Here is a 12,335-nt window from a genome sequence, read left to right as displayed (position 1 = left end):
AAGTGAAATAGAGAGTGGAGGATAATTAACAAAAACATCCACATTTCTTAGAAGGATTTTTATGGTGGATGTCTATGCATTTCGTTCATCTCAGCAAGTCATCAAGGATATAACAGTGACTTAAATATTAAAAAATTAAAAGTATCAACATATTCTATATATATAATGCATAGCTCTAATGCATTAAAAAACATAATATAGAAATAGAAAGTCATATTGGTATAAAGGGATAATAATCATTTTCTGTTGATATCATCTGTAGATGGGGACTTTCATCCCTTTTTATATTTAATTCACCAGTTAAATTAAAACTTTTACAAATGTACACTGCTTTAATGTAAAGATGAAGGGTTGTTTAATTAAATACATGTGATAGAGTCCCCAAGAGCCACATGGAGAACAATGCAACCAATCCTTAAATGTGACCCCACAACAAGCACGTTGATCATTTGGCCACAAATTGGATTGTCAGGCCAACTGACCATTTAAAATAATAATAATGTTTAAGCTGGAGTTCAAATAAAACAAAAAGAAACGCACAAAAGTGAGGCTGCTAAACACAATTTACCCTGCATTACTCTAAATAGTGAACATTTAATAAGACAAAGTATAAATAAAACTACAATATTAAATAATAGAATGACAATATAATAATTGTTTGCAAAAATGTTTGGATAAGATTGTCTACCTAGTACAATGACTAGCCTGGGAAACTGTGGTTACTGTTGTTATCGTGGTGGCTATTCTGACTGACGATTTTATGAATTACAATCTAACAACAGAAAAAGGTCTGCTATAATTCTGCCCCTGTGTAAACCGCTGCTAATCTATCTAAAGTAAAAGCCAGATAAATGAACAAGGTCCATAATCAGGGGTACATTTTCCTTAGAGAATCCACACTCTTGTTCAATGCTAAAAATAATTCACTGCTGGCTGACAATACAGAAACATATTGCCGGCCTCTTGGAGACAATGCGATGAAGATAAAGGCAGCAAACAAACGATACTGTCATTTTCTTTATACATAGATGTGTAATACTGACAATATCAACAAACATTTATGTTGTGGTTTCCACAGTGCCAGAAAGTTAAAATAACACGTGCCACGTGACATCTCTCTTATTTTTAGAGAAAGACAAAATTGGAAAAGTAATATGGAAAGTAATTAACTTAAAAGACACTGGACTGAGTTTAAAGAAGCTGCTTCACTTGAAAACCTTTTTCAACACTTCTGCTCTTGACACGAGACAGCCTTTCAGATGATTTTGAGTCTTACCGTAGCTCCAGGGAGGCCTCTCTCACCGGGGAATCCACGCAGACCTGGTGGGCCATCTTTCCCAGCAACACCTTGGGGACCTGGATCTCCCTGTAGAAGAATAGTGTGGTCTCATTATTCACCTTTGGATAAAATCTATTATATTGCAGAATTTTTACTACCTCAGACTGAAACATTTACCATTACCAATGGTGGCTAATATTAATATGATAGCTGAGAAATATGGGTTGTATAATAAGAGCAGAAGAAAAAGCTGCTAGCGTTATAAGCTATGATACACGTTCCACAAGACAACCAGTGGTAGGCAAAGCCAGTGTCAGGAGGAGCCTCACGATATAAATAGTTGTATAGATTAAGGTCTGAGTTCTTCTGACCTGGTTCACATACCACAGATCCATAATTTGCTTAAAGGGTATGCTTACCTTTGCACCCTCTTTCCCAGCTGCCCCTGGCAATCCTTGCTCTCCAGGGGGGCCTGGTGGCCCAGGGTGGCCTCTTTCTCCAATAGGACCAGTCTCTCCAGTTGGACCCTGAATGAGAAGAAGTCAAATTAGTATAATAAGACTGATAAACAATGAGATGTCACAGCATAGAAAACCTTCTGAAAATAAGAAAGGACAGTGAAGTGATGAGGGAAGAATAAGGGTAATGTGGGATGAAAAGGATATGAAGATGGGGAGATAAATAATACAAAGGATGGGGCAGCAAAAAGGTAAATGGCAAGATAAATTATAGCTGTAAGCAGATGCGACTGAAGTGGTGACATGTAGGATTTGAAGACTGATATAGGACTGTGAAATAAAAAAAGACTGACAGGAAAGTAGAATGGAAGTTAACGAGAAGAAGCGTAGGGACACTTACCTGAGGACCAACTACACCTCCGGGACCTGGGGGGCCAGTTTTTCCTTGGAAACCCTACAAATTTACCAATATAGTTAATTACTGTATAATGCAACACATAACAGTTCTAGACTTGTAATAACCAAGGATTTGGAGCAGGGAACCCTTCAGTTCCTAAAACAACCCACTTCTCATGAGCCAAATACAACAATTGACCCTCAACGTCTTGTCTATTTCGCCACGTCAGTAATGCTTGTCCCAGCATTAGTCTAACTTCTGCTTATACACAATTATTCATTTGGGTTTATTTACGTATGCGACTTGATATAATGTTCCCCGTGTGCCAGAGTAGATAGCAGTAAATCTCTATACAATCCTTGGCCGGCTCTGAAGGCTTACGGAGTGACATGTATGCATGCTCTTCTACTTACCGACTCTCCAACATAGTTAAAGTGCACACTAGCAAGCTGAAGCGGTTCTAGCTCGTGCCAAGCTGCATTAACACTTTCAGTGTGATGAACAGTGCAGCTCATGGTGTGAAAGGGTTAAACATAATTTTAAAAAGCATTAAATCCGCCTGGAAATAAGAGGTGAGGTTATAATGGCATGGAGGGGTGGGAGGGGGGGGGCACCCAATTCCGGAGGATGATGGATGATGTCTGCGTGAGGAGGGCAAAGCTATTCGTTAGTGTTAGAAAGCAATCAAACTAAGTCAATTAACTGGGTGCAGCATAATGAAGAAGCATAAAACCATTTCTCATTATATCGGTGAAGATTGGGCTACAAACACGATGCAACAACTTCCATTATTCTCCAGGAGACAAAATATTGACATTAGTCTTGATACCCACAGAAAGCTGTCTAAATATATTGCTACCTCTTAAAAAAAGATCTACAATTTTTTTGGTATAAATAGTTGAGGTGGAATGCCACATTAAAAACGACACAGAAATTTCCTTAATTTTGACCATTCCACCTAATACTGTCCAGTATTAAAATAAGGGGACAAGTCTTGTATGGCTCAGCTCTCTCCAACTTCATGAAATATATGTGTCTAATAAACCTGGGCTCACTTGTATATACATATAAAGCGGTGATTATTAAACCCTGCTCTGATAATGGACATTTTATAACCACAAGGATGGTGTTACTACATAAATTGATTTAAACGGGCCTGTAATCGACTTGTTAGGAAGGTTTTTTTTATGGGAAGGACAACCTCTACTAAAAGCAAGTTGTAAAATAAGTAACATATATCTCCAACGCTGCAACATGAAAAACAAAAACGCTTCTTAAGAAAGGAAATATATCACACTTTACATCTAGGTAGTACAACTGTGCGCTTCCAGCAAATACGCTAGCTCCAATCACCTCTGCAAACCAACTGCTGGCTGTGAGTGATAGGAGGTGTATTGTAATGACAGGTCTCCCCTATGAAAGTTCCCTGGCGGAAAGGAGTGCATGTGCTGGTCTTAAATCATATATGCTACGGGGTAATCTCATCAGGTTGAGCCCCCCCCATCTGTTATTATAGTAGATGACCTTTCTGCAATTGCAAATGAGCGAACCAAATTATGCTTGAGAGCCACACTGGTTTTACTAGGAATTCGTTGTACCATTTCGAATGAGTGGAAAGCAGTACAAGTGATTACATGATGCATAAAATACCTAATCAGACAATTCAAGCAGAGCAATTTATTTAGTGTTCCAAAATTGGAATTTCGGATGGTCCATTTAAACCTCAACACCTATGAACTCATCACATCCGCACACCGTTCATTGACAAGTGCAGGCAGGTAGCATATAAGAGTCATAGACGGCAAGGTGACTGAATTCAGTATATACATTTCACATAATGCCTTAAAAGATTTGCTTGCAGCCAGCCAGATTCGTAGAAGTCTTTTTTTTTTCAAAATGACCCTAGGTCAAATTTGATTTCTGGAAATCATCATTGAAGAATTTGGCAAAATGTTAAGTGATGGCTAATTTGTAAAAAAATAAATAAATCATTTTTTGGGCCAAACTACAGGTTCGCTCATCTCCACCTGCAATCACATTAAAGCACCAAAGGTCTTTTATTGTTGGAAAATGCAGTGATCAAGCAACCAAGCAACGCTTTCTTTGCATTAAAATAAGGTGATTATACTGCAGTTACACCTGAAAAGGAAGTGTAAGTTTAAAGCAGTAAATGCACATTATTGGAAAGCCTACGGTTAGTGGCATTTAAATGAACACGGAAATCAGTTTGCATAAGTGAGATGCATTAAGAAACACGGACAAAGCAGACTGTGGTACATTTTAGCTGCGGGTTTAATAGCCAAAGGCAATTAGGCATATGCTTTGGGGAGCAAGTAAAACATGTCTCTTTTTAAGAGTGGTAATCCATGTGCCGAGCCAAGATGGAGATACAGAAATATCCTGCCCTGTCGGGTTTTGCTTTCAGAAATGAATCTCACCCTGTGATGCTGAGATATACAGAGGGTGAAGACATCTGACTGCTAAATGGCACTTGCTGTTTTTTAAATTACTCATATGTTCTTAGAACTATACCGCTAGAATGTTTCAGCCAGCTGGTACCGTTGAATAAGAAAGGAGTGCCCACTCTCCTACTTTCCTCCTAGTAAAACTATCCCATATCTGTTATTTTGTATGTGATGGATATGTGGGGTGCTAGAATCTATAATGCTGAGGCCTTCCAGCACAAGCCAGCCATAGACCCCATACATATATGCACAGTATGGACATGGGCACATCTGAATGGAGGTATATGATTGGCTGAGTGCAAGAGGCCTCTTGCGGTACATAGGGTAAAATATGCAGCCATCTGACACTCATTCCTCTGAATGTAAATAGGCGTTACTTTCCATAAACAGGTCCGATCAGATATTAGAACACAGCTCTGCCATAAGTTCTGGAGCGTCTTCTCATACCTGATCAGAAGTGTTTGGAGAAACTAACTGTCAGAGGAGAGATGGGTGTGGGGTGGCTGCCCAGAATTTGAGGAATCTGTCTACTTACTGTTTCTCCACGTTGTCCAGGGTGGCCGGGCAACCCATCCTTTCCAGGAGGTCCCTAAAACAAAGCAGACCTACTTTAAGCAAATCATGTCATCTACCAATCGGTCCTAACACATTGGTATGGCGTGACCAATAATATTATTTTGTGTTTCTGTTCGTAGATACTTACAGGGGGGCCTTTTGGTCCTGGGAACCCTACAGGGCCCTGTGGTCCTTGAGGTCCCTGGGACACAAAGGAAGCAAAGAGTTTTGATTAGTGAGACAATCCTATAAAATAGCTGCAGTGGTTCAGTAGCCCAGCACCAGTTTGAGATCAACTACAGCCTCCTACTCTTGAGGCAAGAATAATACAATATATCCCATAAATATGTGGAAGGAACTTAATTATACATGTCTGTAAATAACAAAATAACTGAATTTAAAATACATTTACTTTGGATACACCATTCTTTTTGCGAAAATCACATTGTGGAAAAGGTCAAACGTGTAAAAATGTCTGGTTACTTATGAAAAACAAAACATTCAAACTATTTAGAGTTTATATGTGGATTCTATAAGTAAGATGCAAGATTAAGATTACTTAAGAATGATAAATACATTGAATAATTACCAGTAGATCTAGTATTGACTAACATATTAATAATCCAAAAGTGTCTCTAATATCGAAACAACTATTTTGAAAAAGCTGATTATAAAGCTGAAAGAATGAGTAGACTAGATGGTAATTATCTGCCATTGTAAACTATGTTTTGATTCCCTTTGTAATGTGCTTTTAAATAAGAGAAGCTTAATTTGGACGGTACAGGGTACTAGCCACGTGTTTTCAGGGCTAACAATTAGTGATGTTTGCTTTGTCCAGTTCTATTTAATTATATTAAAATGTGATTTTTGTATTGTGAACATGCTATATCTGCCATCTGGAATATAACAGTAGGGTTGAATGGGAAAAGCCAATCAATATCTACACTTACTCTTTCACCAGGTGGGCCAGGGGGGCCATCATTTCCAGCTGTGCCCTAAAAAAGATGAAAAGTGCAAAATTCAATATAGAGAAAAAAAACCACTTTAAGTAAAGAGTTAGAGGCAAACCTAACCACTATTTTGTTTTATAGTTCCACAATGGCTATGTTGTTAATACAGTATGAATATCTCTTAACGAATTGTAATTTAATATATGGTGGCTCAATATGTTACTCACATCTCTTTATGCAAAATCAAGACAATGGCTCAATATTTACCTTAGGACCTGGTTTTCCAGTAGGACCTCTTGGACCTCTAGCACCACGTGGACCCTATGAGAGTAAACGGAAATAAAATTGATGACAATTGTCCTGGCGTTGCAAGGCTTTTTACACACCCAAAAGAATTGATGACAGGATGTGTAGACACTTACCGTTGGACCTCGTTGTCCCCTTGGACCTGGTTTGCCAGCTACACCCTAGTGATACAGAAAAACATTTATTAAAAAAAGTTTAAGAAAGAACACTGCATGCTCATACAGTGAACATGAAATTCTCAGGGTTGTTCCATATTCTACCTATATCTGTTTTCATTCATTAGAAGCAATATTCATCAAAACTAGCATGTTTTTGTAGTAGCCATAGCATGCATGAGACGTGAGACTACATTTTTCCTTGTATGTCATTCAAAAACTGGCATTTTTTTTTACTTTGTCTTAACGCAACAGATGGGTAATCCAGACTGTTATGAGCTTTGCATGTTTACCAACATCCGTCAATGCGATATTTCTCTTGTGTTTGTTTTTTTATTTTATTAATTTAATTCAATTTCGATTTTTTGATTATTTTAATTTAGTGGATACAATTAAAATTGCAAATATTCTAGACCTGCAGGAGAAAATATAGGTTATTTCCATAAGACTGGAATATGATAATGATTCTAGCAAATGCTCTAAGATCTCATTTTGACTATATATCATACCCGTGCTCCTTTCTCGCCGTTGGCTCCATTAAATCCTGCGAAGCCTGTGGAACCCTAGTGGAAAACAAGAATTAGCAAGTATTAACAATCGGTAATGCTACTACGAAGAAAAAGGTTTATATAGATGGAATGTATCACTAGGTCTTCTCAATATATCACAGACGGTATAATAAAGTTCTTACCAGAAGTATTCAGATCCAGAAAGCATAGAAAAGATCAAAATATTTTATCAGACTAACTGAAATGCAACAAATGCTGCAGCTATCCTAATAAAGAATAAGGTTCTACAGAACATTTGTGGTTTGGTTTATTTCTTTAAATTCGCCTCTGTGTTTCTTCAGTTCCTCCGGACAGACCATGATTTACATTTCAAGTCCCACTAGATATAAAGGACTTACCTTGGGGATAAATGTGTTGGAAATCTGTGAAAGCTGATGATTGGCGGGGGAGAAATTGTACTGCAAATTCACCATTCATTGTGCATAGCCAATGATTTTAATGGGAACTGAACTCGCAGGAGCAACTTTCTGGAACTCGGAGAACCAGACTTGGTACTTGTGAGTTGCTCATCTTATTAAACATATAAAGAATTTTCATGATGGACAGGGTCTGGACTTAGATATTTGTGGGTTTCCTGAGATCAGAATTTTATATACATAGAATACACCACAAAGCTACTCATTAATCCTCCAACGCATAACTAGGTTTTCTGACTCCTTCTGAAGAAGGCCATAGCACACCCTCATCTCTAGTCAATAGCAATACTACCCTATGCTATTTTATATGTAGTGTGGAATTAATCCCCAAATTAGTATGATCTCCCCACTCCCACAGATATCATGTATCTACTCAGTAAAATATGAAAGAGACTTTTGATCTCAGGATGCGACAGGAAATCTCTCCAGATGACTAAAGAACAAAGTCATGGTGGAAACCAATGAATCCGACAATCTAAACATGAGATGGATTTGCGGTGGGTCGGAAAACACCAAATTGGTACGTTTATAGCAAGGATTCAAACAGTCGAGCTAAAACACTTGACCTTTCTTTCTGTATTCTTTACCCTATCGATGCCGGAAAAGGGTGCAATTCAATGCTTGGTAATTGCTTGCATATGTATCCTGAACGTATCTATGGAGAAATTTAGGTCTGGCTGGGTGATTCCATGGAAACAAGGTAAGACTGTCAATAGGGAACCTAGCATACTTTGATTGAAAAAAAATCGTTTTTTAAATATAAGTGTGTAAAGAGGTGTTGGAGTAACTCCGGTAGTCTTATGGGTTTATACCTTGGGACCTTGTCGTCCGGGATATCCTGGTAATCCTGGTACTCCGAGCTTACCCTAAAAAAACAAATAAAATAAGAAGATAATTAAACACATCTAACCCGACAAGAAGGCAATGTTTGTATTGTATTCCACATTGCTCATAGATGTACAGTACTTTCACAAAGAATCCAGTTGGCACACAAGAGCCTCTATAGTAGATAATATAACTCTGAACTGTACACATGGCCAGTTAAACTGAATCGCGTAAATCAGACTCTCTGCGCTAGTGGCCCTTGTTCAGCTACGGATTTCATATGCATTTAAACTATAACTGGAACTGTTATGGTTATATTTGGCCTATGTAATGATGATTGTACTATATAGTCCCATATTACTACAGAGTGTTTAGAACAAAGGTGTGTTAGCATGAACGTATTGACCTAATGGAAACTCTTCAACCTTCCATTAGAACAAAGTTCTAGAGAAACCCGAACTTGTCAAAGGAGAATGTCCTGTGTCGGATATTACATTTTATACCCGACCTAAGTTGTTGTAATGTATAATTTCAAAGTAATGTTAGATATGTTTATTGTGTTTGAACCAAGTAATACAATGTTTTGGCAGATGGAAAATATAGGATATAATTTATACAATAAAATCAGAATCTGCAATTGTACTAACCTTTTCACCAGCTAGACCAGGAGGACCTCCATCACCTGTTGGACCAGATCTTCCCTTTGGACCTTCTGGGCCATCCTCTCCTCTTGGACCCAGAGGTCCAACCTCACCCTAAGACAGAACCCAACATCACACAGAGCAAAAATAACTCTTCCTTTCTTTCCTTCCTATCATGGGCAACACTAGAGCAATTCAGAGCGGAGTGCTAATTTTGGAGCAATCACTATGTTCAACTCTCTTCTATAGTAATTGATCAAAATTATGCCTTCTCCAGTTGTGTCTAGATAAATATGAACCTCTGTAATTTGGTCTATGGTAAATCCGCCATTATATGCATAGAAAATCGGTGATGTGGATCACAAATCTACAGACACAAAAATTTGTTAACATTTTTTTTTTTACATGTAAATTATAAATGTCCCAGTACTGTAACACAAATTTGATTGAATATAATTTTTAGCGCAAATGTGCTTAAATTTCACTATGTAGTTTGTTATGTTTAAAGGTATTAAGTTACCGCAGGCTCCCAGCAGTGTAATGGTTAAGCCATTACCATAGATATGACTTGGGAAAATTCTAAAACATTCATTTGAAGTGCAACACACACATGCATATAGTGAATTTAGATTTATTCAAATAATTCAATAGAAATATATATACGTATTTTATATATGCTGAATTGGGTTTTTTAAAAATATTTCTGGATACAGTCCACAAATTTATCTCTGTACTTACCCGGTCTCCTTTCAGTCCCATATCACCCTTAAATCCTGGAAAACCGTCCTCCCCCTGTAATAGAATAAGAAATCACTATGAGTTGTACCCACAGAGAAAAACTATGTTGGAATCGTAAATTCTCCTTCACAGTATATTGATTTTATAGTGTCATCACTTATAGCAATGCCACGGGGCCCGTATTTCAGTTGGTGTTGTTACCTGCTCTTTGCATGGGGTATCAGAGAACGTAAATATGTGGGCGAATTTCACCTCTAATACTAGAAATAGCCATATATAATGGCATCTCCGGTGCCAGGGCATGCCTCCTGGATGGCACATATATGAGCTCATACTAAAAATGATCATGGCTGTCACTTTAAGAATGTATGACAATGTAGCCCCAAATAGATTTTTCGTATCCACATACTGTGCCTTGGTTCAGTTAAAAAAACGTCAGTCTACAAAGCGTTTAAAGAACCGAAACTGCTCACGCTAAGATTCCTGTGCACTGCTATACAAGCAGTAATAATGCATTTAAAAATAACTAAATGAACAAAAGCTGCTGAATTGCTGCAATCAGTTTTCAATTGAACTTGATTTAATTATTCTTAACTCTGACAGATCTGAAAAGCATGCATTAATATGGCCTTTGGAAAACACATACAGTAACCAGATGTGGGCACACACTTGCCAGGCTGGCCATTTAAACCCTAACACCAATTAATTGTACATGACACCATGTACAATATTATCAAAACTGGGGTGGGGGGGGCAGATCACGCTCTTGGCCGATGACGCCCCCGGTGTGTTGCTAGGCCAGTAACAAGAGATATCTCTGGCCTTCGCCAATCCGCCTGTTGACACTATGAAAGACCGTTGTCGAAGCCTCCATGGAATGCATTAAAAGGCGCTGTGTTCACGGAGCAAAAGAACATGACATCATATTCCGGCTCTCCACAATGGCGGGGGCAGCTTTGGTCAGGCCTAGGGCAGCACCCAAAGTTAAATGTTCCACTGGTCAGGAGGTCAGGGTCAAAAATAAGACCTCATCCAAAAGGAGAGGATAAAAGTGGGAGCAATGACATTCATTTAGATGTTATCTAGGAATTATACGAGAATCACATCTGCAGCCATACTTAACATACCAATAGATGGAGCATATTGCATTATTTATCCCTAGTGTCAAAGGCTCATGCCGCAAGGTTTGTGATTATAATAAGTTATTAGCACCTTTTATATAAAGCAAATACATTCTGCGGCGCTGAGGTCCGATGGAGTGTATTTAACGGGGTGGGATTATGACAAGATGCTTAGATTTATGAAAACGGGGATGAGGACAGAGACGACATGAGCTACGGCAGGATTATGTTCTGTTTGCTCGTGTCTAATGGCCGATTGTAGATGGATCAGGGCAGCGGATCATGGAAGTGCTGCCAGCCTCGCAGAGCCCATCTCTGGATTAATTGTTATTTGTTCTGCTAACAAATGGGAGATCTGACATTGTCTTGAATTCTAAAAGTGAATCGCAAAGGGATAGAAATCTCCCCATTCCTCCATATACTCGATGCTCACAAAAACTTGTTAAAGTGAGTGTGCTTTGCCTAAGCCAGGCATGCCTCGTGAGACCGGCAATTTAGATTCGATTTATTTCACTAACTTGCTTAAAATTATATTTAGTTGATTTAATAATAGATGTTTTACAACAACTGGCCACAAAATTATGAAAAGCTATATGAGTTTTATGACTCAGAGAATGTTTAACCATTAAAGGCGCTGTTCCACTGTTTTATAAAAACATGAACAAAAGTTGCGAATAACGAATGACCTGTTTCCTCATGGAAAATGGTCCATCTGAAGCGTTTGTTGGTAAGAGAACTATCCGTTATATTTAGTGACTTGTAATTGCGTCAGACTTCATTTAAATGTTTAGAGAAGGAAAACACGCACTCATATACATAAAGGTAAGACATACCTTTTCTCCTTTGCCTCCCTTCAAACCACGCACACCATCTGCTCCCTGTGGCAATAAAGGACACAGTTAGTTAGACAGATATACCGGTATATCCATTAACAGGAAAAATGAAGAAACTTAAACCAAAGAAAAGAAAATGCTCAAGCAATTTGCTTTAATCATAAATGATTGGCTCTCGGGACCAGACGTAGAGCACCAAGCTCTGGGGGACATACTTTCAAGTTCTGCCATTCCAAGGATGAGGGAATTTAGTGGTGAGATGGCTTTTCTGATTTTTAAGTTATTTGATGAATATATAGCTCATACGGTTACTGTTCTCTAAAAATATAGGAAATCTCTCAGGGTACAATCAGGATTCAGTTACCCACTTATGAAGCCTGTTTGTTGATCATATTTCTGTTCTGCTTATTGCAAGTGACCAAACCTAAATTTTGCTAATTGTTAATTCATCCCCAACTCTGATAGGAGTTGCCTGTTGTGGGTTCCATTCACTATGGGCCAGGTTTTCTTGCACTCACTACCAAAGTGCAATTATCAGTTATCACTGAGATGACCCAATTCTAGCTCTGGAGTATTTCATCAAGTTTGCACTTTATAACCTGGTAATTCAAACAATTCAAGTCTACG

At 38.3% G+C, this 12,335-nt stretch overlaps 1 protein-coding gene across 2 annotated transcripts in view; it reads right to left on the bottom strand.

Moving 5' to 3' along the window:
* The window catches only part of LOC149283296 (collagen alpha-1(XI) chain-like), an 83,623-nt gene that overhangs the window by 22,897 nt on the left and 48,391 nt on the right, over positions 1-12,335 (bottom strand). For both annotated transcript variants that reach the window (XM_089497743.1, XM_089497744.1), the window contains 13 exons: positions 11,709-11,753; positions 9,755-9,808; positions 9,023-9,130; positions 8,363-8,416; positions 7,075-7,128; positions 6,527-6,571; positions 6,372-6,425; positions 6,105-6,149; positions 5,303-5,356; positions 5,135-5,188; positions 2,138-2,191; positions 1,699-1,806; positions 1,277-1,366 (listed from right to left, as the gene is read on the bottom strand). In XM_089497743.1, coding sequence (XP_089353869.1) covers positions 1,277-1,366; positions 1,699-1,806; positions 2,138-2,191; positions 5,135-5,188; positions 5,303-5,356; positions 6,105-6,149; positions 6,372-6,425; positions 6,527-6,571; positions 7,075-7,128; positions 8,363-8,416; positions 9,023-9,130; positions 9,755-9,808; positions 11,709-11,753 — 819 coding nt within the window. The remainder of the gene's footprint in view (positions 1-1,276; positions 1,367-1,698; positions 1,807-2,137; positions 2,192-5,134; positions 5,189-5,302; positions 5,357-6,104; positions 6,150-6,371; positions 6,426-6,526; positions 6,572-7,074; positions 7,129-8,362; positions 8,417-9,022; positions 9,131-9,754; positions 9,809-11,708; positions 11,754-12,335) is intronic.

Source organism: Sceloporus occidentalis, unplaced genomic scaffold (genome assembly GCF_023333645.1).
Source record: "Sceloporus occidentalis isolate IW3139 unplaced genomic scaffold, rSceOcc1.0.p SCAF_106, whole genome shotgun sequence".
In the NCBI taxonomy this organism is placed as follows: Eukaryota; Metazoa; Chordata; class Lepidosauria; order Squamata; family Phrynosomatidae; genus Sceloporus; species Sceloporus occidentalis.
This window is presented reverse-complemented; position numbering and strand designations above follow the sequence as displayed.